At 35.9% G+C, this 20,352-nt stretch overlaps 1 protein-coding gene across 16 annotated transcripts in view; it reads left to right on the forward strand.

The window, feature by feature from the left end:
- The window catches only part of arhgap12b (Rho GTPase activating protein 12b), a 103,822-nt gene that overhangs the window by 5,273 nt on the left and 78,197 nt on the right, over positions 1 to 20,352 (forward strand). For all 16 annotated transcript variants that reach the window (NM_200874.1, XM_073917522.1, XM_073917491.1 and 13 more), the window contains 1 exon segment: positions 10,753 to 11,512. In NM_200874.1, the coding sequence (NP_957168.1) occupies positions 10,826 to 11,512 (687 nt within the window). In that variant the 5' untranslated portion in view covers positions 10,753 to 10,825.

The raw sequence follows: 20,352 nt of genomic DNA on the forward strand, positions 1-20,352 counted from the left end.
TCACCTAAGATCTTCCAGTCTGTGGTGTGTAAATAATGTTGCTCCCTTTCAGATGCCATCCTCTCCTTCTTTCATCAGAAATCATTAAAGGCTTTTATTTCTCAGGCTTCTTCCTTGTGTTAACAGTGCAACCCAAGCTTGCAAACGTGAATGACTCCTGTGGATGTTATTGGCAGAGGGAGAGGATGGACTATGTTTAGCTCAGTACACAGTGTCTAGGGAGGACAGGGCAGTTTTGCGGGCAGACAGACAGGCTTGTTGTAAACTTTATCAATAGGTGGTGGATTACCAAAGAATAAAAAAAGATCTGTCAGTGATAGTTAAGACATTTATAGAATTGCAAAAGAACTCTTGAACTTTCTGAAAGAAATTATGCTGTCAATCTGCATATTAGATTGGTTTCTGAAGGATCATGTGACTCTGAAGACTGCTGGAAATACATTGTAAGATTATATTTGTGAAATATTATCATATAATTAGTTTTCTGCTAAATTTGCTGATATTTTCCTCACATGCAATGCACTGAATAATTACACCTGTATAACCGAAAAGTATAGTACATTGTAGGGCTTGCACAATATATACTTTCAGCATCGATATTGCAATGTGCAAATTGGCAATAGTCACTTTGTAGGATCTGTAATGATGAGTTTGAAGTGTAATTAACCAGAAGACACAGTTTGAATAAAGTTGAACCCTAGTAGATGAACAGTTTTTTTAAAGCCCTGTGTCTACAATAGTCAACTTTGTCAAAAGAAATGAGTGTAGTTAACTCAAAATTTAATAAAAGTTAATTCTACTGATTTGATGAGTATTTAACTCAGTGTTGAAGGTAATGAGTTCATTAAATACCTCATTACTTCAACTTAAATGAAGTTCACGGTACTCGTATAACTCAAATGGTTTGTAGCAATCTGTTTCTTCAAAGGGTTTGAGTTGCCTTAACTTATTGTATTTTATACTGTAGTACTCAGTTGGTTTGAGTTTTCTTCATTTATCTGGTTTTACTGTGCTTAAATTGCTTCGTTTACTCATGGATTAAGTTCATTGTACTTATTAGGATTAGTTTTTGTATTTAAATGGTTTGTGGCAATCAGCTTCCTTAAATGGTTTGAGTTGCGTTAATTTATTGGGCTTGCAGTACTCAGTTGGTTTGAGTTCTTTTCATTTAACGTGTTTTACTGTGCTCAAAATGCTACCTTTATTTAAATGGATTAAGTTCACAGTACTCATTAGGATTAGTTTTTGTACTTAAATGGTTTGTTGCAATAGGTTTGCTCATACGGTTTGAGTTATCTTAACTTTTTGGATTTTACAGTGTAAACTGTCATTGGGCACTATACAGTGTCATTTGGGCTCTACAGAACAAGTCTCCCCCTACAAAATCATCACAGTCACAGATCATCATCACAGAATTTAAAATAAAAAATTATAATACTTTTCAAATAGAGTTATGAGTAAGGCCACATGGAATCAGTGCACGCAGAAATCTGTATATTTACGCAGATTTTCAGCCCATCTTGGAGTATTTATTTAGTTGTGTGTAAATGTTTATACATTTATATTTGTTCAGTTTTTAAAATTCATTTCAATAATATTATTGACTAATATGAAAATGTTGATATGATTTACACAGTTTGTAAAGTAATAATTTCTGTTTTTTAATAGATATATGATAGATGTTACAATTCGCTATATTCTTCTATGTGAAGCTGCTTTGACACAATCTTCATTGTAAAAGCGCTATAAAAATAAAGATGAATTGAATTGAATGTATTATGAGACTTGCTTTGTTTACTAAATAAATGGCTCTGATAGGATTTTTATTGCAAACATTAAATAAAAATTAAAAAATAATAGTTTTTTATTCAACAGTTTTTAGTTTTTAGTTTCGATACACCCAAAGTCATTTAGCATAAATCCACAGAGTTTTTACAATATTCTGCACAGAAATGGCAAAAAATGCCCACAGATTCTGTCTGGCCCTAGTTATGAGTCATGAAATTAAATTATTAATTAAATTATATCATTTCACTTATTTTACAGACCTCAATATATATCAATGTATGTCTATTTGACTTTCAAAGTTCCGCTGTTTGTAATTGATTAGCTTTTAATGAATCATTATATAGATGGTCTTAGAGTAAATAACTTAACATATTTTTGGGTGAACGAAACCTTCGTGAAGACCATTTATTTGTTATTATTGTTGTGGTTTATTAATAGTTGTTTTACAGAGCCTGTCTCTCTGTTCACTCACAGGATCATTAGTTTAGTACTGGATGTTCCTAGTTCACTTTGGCTTGAGTTCATATGGTATCATTTCACACTAGGGGACCATTCACGCAAGACACGTTTTTGCTTTTAAAGCACCAGGCGCAGGGCAGTGGAATTGAGACAAGTTTCGTAAAAGTTGAAACTTGAGCACCAAGTTTTTAAAACATTGTGTCATTTTGCAAAAAGCAAGCCGCAAGGTGCAAGCACCACAGTAAAATGTGTCTGTGGTGCACAGTATAACTTAGGAAAATGCTGAAAAAGTAGAGCCGGGAATTTAAAAAAAGAAAGAAATCACTGTGAATTTCCCCTAAAAAGCTGTAATCGACACTGTTTAGCAGTTTTTCCTCATGCTCTTATTTGTTGTTTTATTTTAATCAGTGTCTCTTGTCTTGGAGTTTATGCCTCAGTGTTTTGGAGTGCCTGTGGTGAGGCTTGATGAAGTATGTAGGAAATGAAAGGATGTGAAAGTGTGAAGTTGCTGCCAAGGCTGGCATGAGTGTCTAGTGCAGAATGCGAATACAGAGGGAGAGCAGATTGCCTTTAGCTCTGCATCGGTTAAACCAATGCTGGTTCAACTGTCTTCTCTGGTATAGAAGAGATGTGTAGTTGTGACAAGCGCAGTGGAGGGGAACAGGTCGGTTTCAGCAACAGCCTTCAGTTTTATGTGCCTTTAATTTAGATGTAGGACCATTAAGGCCAAATTACACAAGACAATGACTGTTAGGGTAGGATGCAGATATAATTGTGAAAATTGTTAATATCAAAGTCACAATAAAGGCATGGAGGAAATCATATATTATTGAATCTGTTAGAACAAGTTATTTTCCAGCTGTTAAACATTTTAAACACAGACAGCCAGTCAGAATCTACATGGTTCCATTCATACTTTTCACGTTCATACTGTATAGAACGTACTTTTCTAATGGCCGAGTAGTACGTTTAAATTCAAATGCAGTACCTACTGAGTAGTAGGCGGTTTCGGACGCAGCCCCTGTGAATTTTATTTTTTTTAATATGATAATATCACTATGTTAGTTTTAAAGGGGTCCTATTTTGCCCCTCTTTACAAATTGTAAAATAAGTCTATGATTTCCTTATAGAGTGTGTATGTAAAGTTACAGCTCAAAATACCTCATTATTATTAATGTAATAATTAATATACATTACAAATAATTTTTATGACTTTTTAAAAATTTCCCCTTATAGGCTTTGATCTAAATTGTGCTGATTTGGTGACTTCTCTTTAAATTCACATGGGATTGTGCTCCAAAAAGGACGGAGCTACAAATGCCTGTGCATCAGCATAGTGGCTGATTTGAAACTGGACTAACGTTATCTCTGTGAAAAACTGAAAATGTAAAAAAAAAAAAAAGGTAGCTCAGAAGAACGCAGTTTAACGAGCCTTGAGGTATCAATTTGTGCCACATTAATAATCCTTTTAGTGGCTGACTGTTTTTATAGTGTATTTAAAAAAAAAATTATTCAATTATTTTTTTACTATTGGAGGCTGGTTATATTCACACACTGGTGCCACACAACTGTTTAAAACTTTTATAAAAGTAAATTTTGCATAATAGGTCCCCTTTTAAGGTTTAAGCTACACTGTAAAAAATGCTAGGTCTCACACGATTCTTTAACTAAAATTTGCTGATTTGTTTTTACAAATAATCGTGGATTTAATATAAACCAATTAAGCTGTCACAAACAACTCAGGAATTGTGTTGATTCAGCTCATTTTAAATAAGTAGTTTGAACAACCAGCAAAAATAATGTTTTTGAGTATTGTGTGCTCCTAAACAGTGATAAAATCCATATTTAGAAGATATAAACATTCAAATCTTGTAGTTTGTCACCTCTGCCTTAATGGATCACCGATTTTATAACATTAACTCATACTTGTTTCTCATAAAATCTTCTGACCAATCAAATGCTCTATAGCAGTGGTCACCAAACTTGTTTCTGGGGGGGGCCGGTGTCCTGCAGATTTTAGCTCCAACCCTAATCAAACACACCTGAACAAGCTAATCAAGGTCTTGCTAGGTATACTTGAAACATCCAGGCAGGTGTGTTGAGGCAAGTTGGAGCTAAACCCTGCAGGGACACCGGCCCTCCAGGACTGAGATTGGTGACCCCTGCTCTATAGTATTTGACATGCCCTGCCACCTTCAAGATGCTACTCACATACTTTTCAATTGATGTGCTTGAAATTAACCACTTTCATGTCAGTGCTGTAATAAAAACAAAACTCTATTGGCTGTATTTTTAAAAAAGGGGAACGGCTCTTTGCATATTTCTGTTTAAATTGTCAGAAATTAAACAAAAATGCTAATTTCAAAGCACATCACGCAACCTTTAAAATTAAATATAAACTATGTGCATAATCATAAAAACTTAGAAGTTCAAAGTTACAGCTGGTATACTCACTTTAAGTAAATTAAACTTGTTGCTTGTAAGACAATGGTTAACTCACTTTTAAGACTTTTCAAGTAAATGAACTATATAGTATTTTATAAGCAAAATGTTATTCTGCAATGGTTTGGGCACATTTACACTTGGTGTGAACTGATCTTAATGGCCTTTTAGTACATCTCTAAATCCAATGTTTATGCTTGTCATGTCAGAGTCTCTTTGGTTTGATTTACATCATTATTTTGTGTGCAAGTTTAATAGCTTGTTAAAGAATCTACAACCGACAGCATGAGAGAGGGAGAAAAGCTGACCAGCCTGACCTCTTCATAGATGAGACGCAGGTTCATAAATTCAAAGCTTAGCTCATAATCAAAAGGTTTATGAAGATCAGGCGTTTTGATAAAAGCCAGCTGCTCCCTGCTGCATGAGCAGGAAGGCAGTAGCTTTTATTTTATAAAAGACTATATAAAAGAAAGCGTATTGCCAGTGAATTATTTGTATGTGCGCACGTGAGTCTGTGCTTGACTTAACAGCGTGAGGTTTTCTCAGTGGAGGCATCAGTGCAGCCTGTGTCTGGTTACAGTATTTAGTTTCATTCAGTCTTAGTAACCTCTATCAGTTCCTCTCCTCCGTGGCTATTTTGAGAGGTGCCTTATGTCACATCAAATCCACATCTAAAATTTGACAGCCCCGCATGGCATTACACTCAATGAGCAGGTTGTATAATATTTGTTGCTATTTCCAAATGTGTAGTAAACCCTTCGGCTTCAGTGACTGACCGTTTAAGGACAGACCATGTGGATTAACTTGCTATAAGTAGAAAGGGTGTTATAGCTAGTAAAGAATGTGCAAATGTTTATTTTTTTCTTATTTTGTAACCGTACTTTTTACTATTGGCACAAAGTTTAGCTGAATATTGTCTTCATGTTATGGGTGTTGTATGATATTTTGGCTTAATAGATAAAAAGTAAAAGAATAATAAATTGTATTATTATATTTATAAATATATAAATCAAACCAGTTATCAGAAATACAATTTAAAATTTCAAAAGAAATTTTTTTTTTGCTTCACTTTCGTCAATTGGTGAAGTTTGTTCATCGCCACTATCTTGCTTGGTTTGGGACATGTGGAGCTGCGCATCAATGGATTTGCTCCTCAGTGTTTAAACTTTAAGCAGTGAAATTTAAACCACACTGAACAGATCTAGACAGGACGGACAGAGATTTAAAATTATTTTATGATCAACAAGGCTGTATTCATTTGGAAAAAAAATATAATAATATTAATGTTGAGAATTGATATTGCAATTTAATATAATTGTTTTCTAGTTTAATATACTTATAATTTAGATTTTTCTCCTGTGATGGAAAAATTTCAGCTGGTGTCGTGTCATCCCTCAGAAATGACCTTTAATATGCTAATTTGGTGTTTATTTAATTAATTTTTATAATATATATTAGGGCTGTGCTTTTAATTGAAATCGAATCGCAATCGCAATTTTAAATGTTGCAATTAGTTGATATATATATATTTAAAATGTTTTATTTTATTGTTATTTTAACATTTTGAGATTTTTTTTTATTAATTATAAATTATTTTTTGATAGATTTTGTCTGAAAAGAATGACATTTTCTGTATATGGCAGAACATTAATGTAAGAAGTGTAATGTTAAAGAATTTGTGTTTGCTTGTTTGTCTTTTTGAATTGTTTTTATTGTTATTATTATATTTGTATTATTTGATTTGTATTTTTTAACTATTTATTTATTTATTATGCCATGAAGAAAGTCAATAGCGCTGACATGATATCAAATATAAGGCAGGATAAAATTTTTATGGGAAACCATTTGTAAGTCGCAAATGGCGACTTAAACCATTTGTAATTTGTCACTTTTAAACGATTTAGTAGTTTCTTGGTCATTAAATCTTAAAAACAAACATAAGCCCTAACTTATTAACGGTAGTATATTTACCAGATCCAACTTTCAAAGCATTCATTTCAATGACCTATGTATTTGCAGTTGCCTACAAAGCCAGCCAATCAGATTAGAGCTTGCCAGATCGTAAAGTACTTGCATTTATCCTGCATAGTGTGCATCAATACACCTTTTTTCCGTACATGCACAAGGACTAAATAGAACAAAGAGTCAGAGAAATGAAAGCAAGAGTGAATCCAGCCGCTCTTTATATCCGGCCCAAGGCTGTCACAATCCATCATCTTTACGCACCATATGTGAACGTGACAGTGTATATTTAACCTAAGAATGCTTAAAGGGGATTGTGTACATGTGAGAGAAGTATATGGAGCCAAACAGATGCATGTTGGGAGTAGAAATGCATCTGCAGGCAATACTCTGTCTGGAAAATATCTCTCAATGATCGGTGTATGTGTGAGAGTGCCGTTGTGTTCCTTGAGACCTGTCATTGTAATTTGATCATTGGATTACTGATATGCTGGTTGCCATGGCCTCCTTATGCATGATTAGGTTACCGTGCGACTGTCCTTGATGCTGGAAAGTACAGTAGTACAGTAGCTTTTTTTAATTTGTGTGATTTGTTTTCATTTTTGTCTAATGCAGTGCATTTATTGGTACTGTTGGCATCAAATAAAAGATAGTCTTTTGTTCAATTAAAAAAAAAAGGTTTAAGTGGAATTGATTAGATCATTTGGTTTGCTGTTGTTGTGTTGAGGGAACGATTAACTTTTTTTCTTTTTGCAAATTTTACAGATCACCTGTAGTTAAACAGTCAAGTTTGACCATTTTTTATTCAATCCAGCAGGTCTCTAAGTCTGGAGGGAGCACTTTTAGCTTAACTTAGTATAAATAATTGATTTTGGTTAGACCATTAGCACCTCACTAAAAAAAGATTAAATCTTTTAGTTACCCCCAAACCTTCTTCACTCTTTTGTTGTTACCCATAGACGTTCTTGACTCTTCTGTAGTTACCCCCAAACATTCTTGACTCTTTGGTTGTTACCCCCAAACGTTCTTGACTGTTCTGTTGTTACTCCCAAACGTTCTTGACTCTTCTGTAGTTACCCCTAAATGTTTTTGACTCTTTGTAGTTACCACCAAACATTCTTGACTCTTCTGTTGTTACCCCCAAACGTTGTTGAATCTTCTGTAGTTACCCCCAAATGTTCTTGACTCTTCAGTAGTTTCCCTCCAACATGCTCAAAACGTTCTTGATTCTTCTGTAAACATTCTTGACTCTTCTGTAGTCACCCCCAAATGTTCTTGACTCCTCTGTAGTTACCCTCAAACCAGCTAGAAACGTTTTTGACTCTTCTGTAGTTACCTCCAAACGTGCTCCAAATGACCTTGACTCTTCTGTAGTTACCCTCAAACGTTCTTGAAACGTTCTTGATTCTTCTGTAGTTACCACCAAACGTTCTTGACTCTTCTGTTGTTACCCCAAACAATCCTGACTCTTCTGTAGTTACTCCCAAATGTTGCCAAAAAGTTCTTGACTCTTTTGTAGTTACGCCCAAGCGTTATCAAAACGTTCCTGACTCTTCTGTTGTTACCCCCAAATGTTGTCAATAGTTCTTGACTTCTCTGTAGGTACCCCAAAAGTTGTCAGTGTTGTTGACTCAAATGTTGTCAAAATGTTTTTGACTTTTCTGTAGCTACCCCCAACCATTATCAAAACGTTCTTAATTCTTCTGTTGTTACCCCCAAATGTTGTCAAAATGTTCTTGACTCTTCTGTAGTTACCCCCAAACGTTCTTGACTTTTCTATAGTTACCCCCATACATTCTTGACTCTTTTGTAGTTACCCACAAGCATTATCAAATTGTTCTTGACTCTTCTGTAGTTACCCCCAAACGTTCTTGACTTTTCTATAGTTACCCCCATACATTCTTGACTCTTTTGTAGTTACCCACAAGCATTATCAAATTGTTCTTGACTCTTCTGTAGTTACCCCCAAACGTTCTTGAAATGTTCTTGATTCTTCTGTAGTTACCCCCAAACGTTGTCAATAGTTCTTGACTTCTCTGTAGTTACCCCAAAAGTTGTCAGTGTTGTTGACTCAAATGTTGTCAAAATGTTTTTCACTTTTCTGTAGCTACCCCCAAGCATTATCAAAACGTTCTTAATTCTTCTGTTGTTACCCCCAAATGTTCTTGACTTTTCTATAGTTACCCCCATACATTCTTGACTCTTTTGTAGTTACCCACAAGCATTATCAAATTGTTCTTGACTCTTCTGTAGTTCCCCCCAAACGTTCTTGAGACGTTCTTGATTCTTCTGTAGTTACCCCCAAACGTTCTTGACTCTTCTGGTGTTACCCCAAACAATCCTGACTCTTCTGTAGTTACTCCCAAATGTTGCCAAAAAGTTCTTGACTCTTTTGTAGTTACGCCCAAGCGTTATCAAAACGTTCCTGACTCTTCTGTAGTTACCCCCAAATGTTGTCAATAGTTCTTGACTTCTCTGTAGGTACCCCAAAAATTGTCAATGTTGTTGATTCAAATGTTGTCAAAATGTTTTTGACTTTTCTGTAGCTACCCCCAAGCATTATCAAAACGTTCTTAATTCTTCTGTTGTTACCCCCACATGTTGTCAAAATGTTCTTGACTCTTCTGTAGTTACCCCCAAACGTTCTTGACTTTTCTATAGTTACCCCTATACATTCTTGACTCTTTTGTAGTTACCCACAAGCATTATCAAATTGTTCTTGACTCTTCTGTAGTTACCCCCAAACGTTCTTGAAACGTTCTTGATTCTTCTGTAGGTACCCCCAAACGTTCTTGACTCTTTTGTTGTTACCCCAAACAATCCTGACTCTTCTGTAGTTACTCCCAAATGTTGCCAAAAAGTTCTTGACTCTTTTGTAGTTACGCCCAAGCGTTATCAAAACGTTCCTGACTCTTCTGTAGTTACCCCCAAATGTTGTCAATAGTTCTTGACTTCTCTGTAGTTACCCCAAAAGTTGTCAATGTTGTTGACTCAAATGTTGTCAAAATGTTTTTGACTTTTCTGTAGCTACCCCCAAGCATTATCAAAACGTTCTTAATTCTTCTGTTGTTACCCCCAAATGTTGTCAAAATGTTCTTGACTCTTCTGTAGTTACCCCCAAACATTCTTGACTTTTCTATAGTTACCCCCATACATTCTTGACTCTTTTATAGTTACCCACAAGCATTATCAAATTGTTCTTGACTCTTCTGTAGTTACCCCCAAACGTTCTTGAAACGTTCTTGACTCTTCTGTAGTTACCCCCAAATGTTCTCAATATCACCCAATGCAGAATATCAAATAAAAATCTCAGCCAGCGTGCTCCCATGGAAAGGTCCACATTTAGACCACCCTAGCCATATCAGCATGGGAAATAGCAGCTTTTATTTTTCCATTAGTCTTAGTACATAGTGTAACCACAGAGACACAGACAATTACCTGAACTTTTTTTTTAATATCTGCTGAATGGATTCAAAAATGGTAAAATGCAACTGTTTAACTACAGGTGACTGGTAAACAAAGCCTATTTCTATGAATAGTTGAGTGTTTTGTTGATGCGTGACAGGTTCTCCTGCCGTCATGTCAAACACCAGTGATGCACAATATATTGGCAGCCATATTGGAATAGGTTGATAAATGCTTTTTGTGACCAGGTGTGGTTTCATATCACAGAATGAGGAAAATATCATTATAATATTCTGTACAGTGAAAAATCTATGCCAGTTAGCATTGAATTATTTCTAATTAAAGGTTAAAATTGTAAAATTAGACATTATGGCACCAATTGTGATTATTGTGTTCATATTTTATATATATTGGCCATGTATCGACCAATTGGCTTCCAGATATAAAGAGTTATTGTTATCTGTTTTGGACAAAATTTCAATGTTAGGTCCAAAAATACCAATAACGCTACAATTGTGTGTTTTTTTTTTTTCGTATTCTTAAATGATATATTGCTAATGTATCAGCCAATTAGCTTCCAGATATTAAGAGTTATTGTTATATGTATGTTCCATATTAGAATATATCATTTAAATAATCTCTATTGGACAAAATTTCCATGCCAGTTGTTCACAGTCTCATTCTCTCTTTCCACAGTTGTGCGGACAGAGCAAGAGATGAGGATCCACTTACAGCCTGTCTCCTGAATAAGACAAGGACTGTTTGAGCCATGAGTGAACGGGATGGCCGCTGTGATTTGTCCATCGCCCCGGGACAGGTGTATATTGAAGTGGAGTACGATTACGAGTACAAAGCGAAAGACAAACTCATTTCCATACGGCAAGGCGAGTGCTACATGTTAGTTCGGAAAACCAATGAGGACTGGTGGCAAGTTCGTCGGGAGGAGGGCACCAAGGCTTTTTACGTCCCTGCTCAGTATGTCCGAGAGGTCCGACGTGCCCTTATGCCACCTCCCAAACCTCGAGCAAAACCCCCAAATGTTCTCGAGATCACCCATTGCAGATCTTCGAATGAAAATCTCAACCAGCGTGCTCCCACGGAAAAGTCCACCTTTGGGAGGCCACCGCCATCAACAACACCTTCCCCTTTACCAGGACAACAAACCCCGCCATTGCTGTTACGTGACAGCAATCATAACCCAGGGATGAAGAGCGTTGTTGCTGAACTAACCCTGCTCAACAACAACAACCATCACAACTTCCACCACGCCAATCCCACGCTTCCGCAAGGGCGTGCAGAATCTCCTCCGCGAGATCAAGGCTGCCAGGGCAAACTCACAGGTGGTTTGTCTGTAGACACGGATGGCAGTGTGTCACCGGGAGATGGAGTGGAGAAAATGAGAAATGACTCAGAATCTGGAGATGAGCTCAGCAGCAGCTCAACTGAACACATACAGGTAAGAATGAGTGACGTTCACTCTGCTTTCTCCTGCTTTCTCTCCCAAACATACTCATGTTCTGCTTTTATCTTCTTCAGTGTCATCCTCAGCTCTTCATTCTCGGCATTTTCAGTATTTATCTATGGCAGAAATGCTCTCGCCGCCTTTTTATCCTTTGATTGTCATTATCTTTTTGCTGTAACATGCTGTTCTAACCATTACTTTGAGACTAATCGAACGTTTCCTCCTCCACACCTTCCCCTTCATCCTCCCCTCAGTTTTACCTCTGACATTTACGGTTGCGTGTCGTCTTGTCTGTCAGGTTAAATTGCATTCATAAGTGGTTTTCTCTGATCTTGCCTTTCTTTCATTTCCTTGCCTGACAATTGTTCAGCAGGAGATGGTAGTGGAAATCGCGGTCACCTTACAGGTTTTGATTTAGACAGTAATAGACACTGTTATAATAGTGATAACACAAATTCTAAGCTGGTTGACTTTTTAATTTTTTAATGTGAAAACAATCTATCCATCCATCCAGAATATACATTCACAACATGTATCTATTCATCAATCCATCCATCCATCCAAAACATACATCCATTTAGGCCTCTATTCAAAACATACATCCAAAACAAACATCCATCCATCCATCCAAAACATACATCCATCAAAAACATCCATCCATCCATAGAAAACATTCATTCATCCATCCATCCATCCATAACACTGTATATCCATCCATCCATCCATCCATCCATATATCAATCTATCCATTCATCTATCCAAAACATTCATCCATACAAAACATATCCATCTGTCCTTCCATCCAGAACATATATTCATTCATTCATTCATTCATTCATTCATCCATCCAAAACATACTGTATATCTATCCATCCATCCATCCAAAACACTGTATAACCATCCATCCATCCATCTATCCATCCATCCAAAACACTGTATATCCATCCATCCATCCATCCAAAACATATATTCATTCATCCATCATCCATCCATCCATCCATCCATCTACAACATTTATCCATATATCCATCCTTCCAAAGCATCCATCCGTCCATCCTTCCATCCATCCATCCAAAACATATGTTCATTCTTCCATCCAAAACATATATCCATCCATCCATCCATCCATCCATCCATCCATCCAAAACATATGTTCATTCTTCCATCCAAAACATATATCCATCCATCCATCCATCCATCCATCCAAAACATACTGTATATCTATCCATCCATCTATCCAAAACATACTGTATATCTATCCATCCATCCATCCATCCAAAAAATCCATCCATCCATCCATCCATCCATCCATCCATCCAAAACTCTGTATATCCATCCATCCATCCAAAACATATATCCATCCATCCATCCATCCATCCATCCATCCATCCATCCAAAGCATAGTTACCCCCATACATTCTTGACTCTTTTATAGTTACCCACAAGCATTGTATTATTATATATAAACATTGTATGTGTTTGTGTATGCATTTAAAATATAATTACCAAATTATATAATTTAATAAATATATTTTAATTATGTAGGTAATATATTACACATTGTTTTTTAAAATTATTTTTTTCATAATAATAGATAAATTGTAATAGCCTTTTCTGAGTCTCTTGTGTAATACACCCATTGAAGAGAGTTAATTGCAATGCATTCATTATGTTTAATCCGCTTCTTATTAGATGTCAGGGGGCTTTGCCATTTGGGGAGCCTGCAGTAGTGAGCATTAACTAGTTTGTGAGTGATCGAGTTTGATTTCTGAGTGTCCCAGGGTGCATCGTGTGGAATTGGGTGTTTAGTCTTTGTTACTCTCCTCCTCCCCCATTTCTCTGTGTCTCTGAAAGAGGGTGCTGCTGGGGGAACAAAGGGGATTGTGGGAGAATACGTAAAAAGTAGGTCATATCTGACTAGATCGTGTTGTTGCCCCCGTTTTGTCTGTGTGGGTGTGAAACTGTGAATGGTATGGAAATATGCACACTGAGAAGTTTAAAGGGATAGTTTACCCAAAAATTAAATTGTGTCATCGTTTACTCACCCTCAAGTGATTCAGGACCTGTTTGAGTTTTTTTTTCTTTTCTGTTGAACACAAAAGAAGATTTTTGGAAGAATTTTTGTAAACTGGTAGCCATTGACTTCCATAGTAGTCAGTGGCTACTGGCTTCCAGCAATCTTCATCTGCTTTTGTGTTCAACAGATAAAAGAAACTCCAACAGGTGAGATGTAAAGATTCACCTTTTTGCTACGATTTACGATACTAATCTCACGATTCACAATTTAGTCATGATTTTTTTCTAAATTATTTGAAACAAATTTAAGGTGAAGAGCCCTTTCAGTTTTTTCTTAAATGCTGCACATTTTTGCAAAATAATATATTTTCTTCCATAACTAATTGCTATTTTAAAAACAAATTCCCCCAAAAAAGAACTATTCAAATTAAAGAAGACTCATCAATAATATAAACAAGCTAAATCTGTGACTGCTAGGATTTTACATAAAAAAGAAATATCAGCATGTCTATGTTGTTCTGGTATAAGCTGAGATATTTGCACATTTACAATGTCCCCCTGCTGAACAAAACTCTTTCACTGAGGACTGAGATGGCTGGTGTGGAGGGGGAAGCGTTTCCTAAACCAGAGAGCAGTGCGTACAGAGGTGGTCAATAGCCCCCTCTGATCCAGGGGACTGGCCACAGGCATAAAAAACTGATTATAAAATTACTGATTATAAAGTAGACTAGAGACAGGAGTTGAACATGATTATGAAGATGAATAATTAACATTACTTGTATTAATAGCAAATTAATTACTTTAAGTTTCAATGTGATGCACTTAAGAAAAGATAATCTTGAACACTTTTTAAATATAAATAATAATAAGCAAATTATGAAAATATGCATGAACTTATTTAAAAAGGAGAGGGTAAAAATAATCTAACACCTGTTTCTGTAACAGAAGTCTCTTTCAGTCTAAAAACATGTTCACACTTTCGCTTTGAAAACACTGATGCACCGTGTGATCTCCGTAGCACTCATCAGAGCAAGCGGAGCTGCAAATCATCTGGACTTTGTGGTTTGGCTTATTAATATTTTTATTATTATTTTTTTTTTTTTGCGTATAGATGTCTGTGACAGTAGTTTTTCACATAAGTATCACCGAGGGTTTATGTGCATGTAATTCGTTCTCCTGTTAGTGTATGTAAACATCTTTTCGTAGTATTTACACAGTTTGTGTTTGTCTGGTGTACTTCACCCCTGTCATTTTACTCTGCCGCCCCACCTCTTGCTCGCCGCTTGCAGGTAAAGCGAGATTGCACCTGCGAGATTGCACAGCGCCCCCTCTGTTCAAAACATGTTTTGCGATTCATTCAACATTTCAACTGGTTTGAATCGTCACACATTTTAATCGATTTTCAACCAGGTCACGGTGAATCATTACATCCCTACCAACAGGTTTGGTACAAGTGGAGAGTAAATGATGACACAATTTTCATTTTGGTGTGAACTGTCCGTTTATTTTGCATATTGTCATTCTGAAATAAAAAGACAATCATAATCATGGGAAAACTTGTCGATTGAGTTGATCTTCTGATATGGCACAGTGACAGTGTCTACAGGCGATGCGGTGCCATGACACATGATAAAAAAATAGTTTTTCACGTTAAAAGGAGTTTTTGTTCTAACCATCTGCGAAGATGATGCACAAAATGTCTATTTTAAGGGGCAAAACATCAGCATGTACTATTAAGACAATGATAACCTCAGGTACCGATTATGTGCTTTATTCAGTGGTAAATGCTACCGATGTGAGTTTAATGTGACATACAACTACAAATAACAGCAGCAGATAGTTTAACACAGATTTTGAAAATAAAATAACTAGCAGACGGTTTGAAAATGAAAGTCAGAACTGTGACTGCAGTGACTGGTATATAAATGTTTCTGTCATGTCCTGTTGCGTTTGGTGCAGACAGCCAAATTGCTTGTTACTGGAATCTTGTGGCGTTGTGTGTTGTTAGGACCCTGTGTGCGAGTCTACACCATTTCTAGTTATTTCCATTCTCTATCGAATAATAAGAATTATAATAATGTTTCTTGAAGGCAGGCTGCAAACAGTGGCTTTATCATACACTCACACACTCACTGGCACTTAAAGGGACATACAGTACGCTGGGCTTTTGAGGGATTTGTCCTTGTCTGGCTTTGTCCATCAGGGTCAGCTGCTAATACTAAACCATGTGATTACTTAATCAGCCCTTTAGCAACTATCCCTTACAGACAAAGAATTTTTTCCCTCCACATCTCATTCATGACATCTGCTCTGCGTGATGTTTGGGTTGATGATGGAGGAGTTCAGCCAAAAAGGACAATTTTGCTATCAATTACTGAAGCTTGTGTGCTCCCAGACCTTTTTAAACACCCTGAAGCTGAACTGTAAATATTGAATTTTATTGTGAATCATTATTTGCTTGAAATTGTGTCAATTGACTACTGGTTGGAAATCTTTGCAGTTAATAATGGTTTTATGTGATTTTTGTAGCTTTTAAAATGTACTGTGTCCTGTTTGTGTGATTTTGGCATTTAAGAGGACTGAATTGTATTTAAAAAAAAAAAAAGTGGAAACATTCCTGTAATCATCTTTTTTTATTCCTTAAAGTGGTTTGTGAATACTTCAGTTTAACTTTTGTAAATATTTGGAGTTTTAGTTTGATGTAAAGTTTTACTATTTTTATTGTGCCTTGTCTTTTTTGTTTTTGTTTCTATCAGCGAAATTTCTATTTTGTTCTGATTTATATTAGAAGTTATGATTTTTTCAGTTAATTTTTTAATAAATGTATGTGCGTTTTTTTTCTGTGCAGCCCACTTTTATTTTATTTCAGTTTTATTTACAAGTGTTGAGTTTCTATTTCTCTTATTTCTAGTTTGGTTTTTGAAGTAAAGTGTTTTTAATTCTGTTCAGCGTCATTTGAATATTCTTCCATTTTTATCATTAAGTTTTTGTTATTTTAGCTAATAATTTTTATTATATGTGTTTTTCTTTGTTTAGTTTTCATTTATTTGTATTTCAGGTTTTAGTTTGACTTGTAATTCTAATTGTTGATATATTTCAAATTCTTTTAACTTTTGTTTTATTTTATTTAAACTATTTCATTATCTTTTTTTTGTTCTTTTTCTATGGACCCTTTTCTCAAGAGTGTTAAGATATGTTTAATGGTCATCGTAATCTTAAATCCTTGAAAATTTTTAATATTTAATTTTTTCAAAAAAAGTGTGAACATTTATATGCATTTATGAATGTATTATATCATCTTTGCATCAAATTACAAAAAACAAATAACTGCTTATGCGGGGTGTTTCTAAGGCAGTGTCTGGGGCAGAGGACAGTAAATTTGACATTAATCTCTCCTCTGGCTGCCGTTATCAATTTCACACAATTTTGTCCCTTTTTCTGAAAGTCTTGATAGCATCATGGTGTTTTTCTTTTATTATTTCAGCAAAAAGAATTGTAAAAAAAAAATTGTTATACTGTGTATACGAGTTTGCATGTTCATGTGGGTTTTCCCCACAAGTCCAAAGACATGCAGTACAGGGGAATTGGGTAGGCTAAATTGTCCGTAATGTATGGATGTTTCCCAGAGATGGGTTGTGGCTGGAAGGGCATGCGCTGAGTGAAACATGTGCTAGATAAGTTGGTGGTTCATTACGCTGTGGCGACCCTGGATTAATAAAGGAACTAAGCCGAAAAGAAAATGAATGAATGAATGTACTCTCCCATTCACTGTTTACCCAACTATAATGACTTCTGCTGCTGAGAAACCCAGAAATGTGAAAAGGGAATTTTGTGCTTCAATACACACACACACACACACACACACATACACACATACACACACATTCACATACACACATTAATGAAGAATGTATATATATTTAAATGTTGAATTTTCAATTTGGGGGCTATTTGGTTTAATACTGTTATCCCAAAGTCACATTCTTTGCCCACATCCCTCCTGCCGTCGATCCCCTTTCACCAATTGTAAATGGGAGGCTTCTGCGCTCTAAAAGGATTGAGGTCCAAATCTGCCTCCTTCACCACTCCACCAGAGTGGCCCACCGAGAGCGGATTTAGAACCCCAATTTCTCGCCTTTTTCTATGCCTCAACTTTATCTTCACCCCCTGAGGTAGATTTGCACACACACACTTTCCCATTTTCACTTTCTTCTCCTATCCTACTCTTTCACTTTTAGAGACTTTTGAATTCTTAAGTGTTTCCTTACTCTACATCCTTTCTATGAAACATTCAAGAAAATAAGAAGCCATTAGAAGATGCACACACAGTCACTTAACGACGGATTAGTAGCATGTCACCTCTCTAATAAAAGATTATGAATGGCGCTGGGGCTTTTCTAACACGCAGCTGCACAAAATTAAATTCAGCCCCCTCAGTTGGGTGTTTTCTTTTGTCTGAATAGTTATTGTCTGCAGCTGAGATTATACTTCAGCTTCTTTTATGTGTTTCCGTCTGTTGCAGCAGGTTTTGTGTTTTATTTTTTGAGTGTGTGTGTGTGTGTGTGTGTGTGTGTGTGTGTGTGTATGTATTTGTGTGAATATGCAATGGTATTTACACAAAAATATTATAAATATGTTGAAGATTATAAATAGACTTTTCAGAATGTGTCTGTGATGTTTCAGCTCAAATTAATTCACAGATCTTTTATTTTTGCCTTATTAAGCAGTGAGCAAAAACACATTTTTTCACAAAACAGCTTAACATAAAATTTCTAGTAAATTGAAACTGTCAGTCCAGTTTTCAGAGAAGTTCACTTCCGTTCAGTGTGATTAAATTCTCACTGCTGAAAACGCTCGCGAGGTTAGCACAAAAAACAATGCTGACTTTAGCTACATTAGCCCTATAATGTTAACAAGCACTTTCAGAAAGGACACTTGGTAACATTCACAGAATATGAAGAGACAATCTCAAAAGTTAGAAAGTTATAGCAGACCCTCATTGGTAAAGCAGTTCAGTGTAAAGTATATATTGTATAAATATGGAACACTGGTCTGATATTATTCAGCCCATTTCATTCAAAAATAAATATTTTACCACTCTACTGAGTCTTTGTGGAGACTTTTATTTTCATTATTATATTTAACAACAGAACATTATTATTTTTTTGCATCTAATATTGTAATTTACTTTATAAAGCACAAAACAACAAAAGTCATTGTACCCTTGTGCTCTACACAAATTGTATAAAATGATCAACTAAGATACATACAATACAAAAAACATGAAATGTATAAAGGAAAATGTAAGCTCAAATGACTGGTGTTAAAGGCCTTTTCTAAAAGGTGATGTTTCAGTTTCCCCTTGAACAAGGATTCTGTGGAGATTTTCCTAAAAGCAAGAGCTAGACCTCTTTCACAAATTTGGCCAACAATGGCAAAAGCCTGGTCTCCCTTTATTTCCAGCTTTGATCTGGCAACTTTTAACCATTTCTGACTTGATGACCATAAATTGTGTTATAGCAAATAGTGTGTGGCATGCCATCAAACACGATAAGAACCCATTTTTACGTCACTCTGAGAGCAAAATGTAAATGTGTTTTTTTCACCAGTGCAGATTGGGGTGGGAATCACCATAAACCCACTGTACAAAAGGTTTCCTGATACTTGTGTCACTATACAATATTATTGCAATTATCTATCTGTTGTGATATTCTGTGAAATGTTACAATTTATTTGCTTTTACAACTATAAATTGTCTCCAAAGGAAAATTTAGCAAACATCTTTTTAATAAATGATCTTTTTTGTGTTTCTCACTTTAATTTTATTGCTGCATTGAAAATAAATGGAATTGTCAAGCAGATAAATTGACCAACGCTTTAATGAAATGTCTTAAAGTCTGCATAAACCAGAACCTGCAACTTTTTTTTCATTTTGTTATGCAGTTTCTAGCGAAATGTAATGTTAAACAGGAACACAGTGGACGTGGTTTGTTTTTTTCACCTTGAGCTGATTGGATGCTGTAAAGTAGGCAATTTATTCAGAAAGATTGTAAAAGGGTTTTGGGAGAGTTATTACAACCTATCCTACACTTTCTCCTCACCATTTCTTTTTTTTGTCATAACTGACAGCTGGAGGGGTGTAGTTAAGTATGTTAACCACATTCAATACCTCAGACAGCCGTAATCTAAGAATTGAACTGAAAACAAACAGCATGTGTATTTTTAGATTTCAATTTTAGATTAAGGGTGACGCAGTGGCGCAGTGGGTAGCACGTTTGCCTCACAGCAAGAAGGTCGCTGGGTCGCTGGTTCGATCCTTGGTTTAGTTGGCGCTTCTGTGTGGAGTTTGCATGTTCTCCTTGCGTTTGCGTGGGTTTCCTCCGGGTTTCCCCCACAGTCCAAAGACGTGTAGTACAAGTGAATTGGATAGGCTAAATTGTCTGTAGTGTATGAGTGTGTGTGTGAATGTGTGTGTGTGTATGTTTCCGAGAGATGGGTTGCGGCTGGAAGGGCATCCGCTGCGTAAAAACTTGCTGGATAAGTTGTCGGTTCATTCCGCTCTGGCGACCCCAGATTAATAAAGGGACTAAGCCAACAAGTAAAATGAATGAATGAATTTTAGATTACAAGTGCAAACACTTTTTTCTTCATGACATGCGCATATTAATTGTTCACCACAAAACTAGCAATGTGAGCTAACAAAAATCAAAATGGTTAGTTTGATATCATGTGTACTTTAAATGTGTGCACCTTTCTGCAATGCCGCCCTCTTTAGTTTTCCAACTTAAGGCATACTGAAGGTGACACCACCATCAAGT

Source organism: Danio rerio, chromosome 12 (genome assembly GCF_049306965.1).
Source record: "Danio rerio strain Tuebingen ecotype United States chromosome 12, GRCz12tu, whole genome shotgun sequence".
NCBI lineage: Eukaryota > Metazoa > Chordata > Actinopteri > Cypriniformes > Danionidae > Danio > Danio rerio.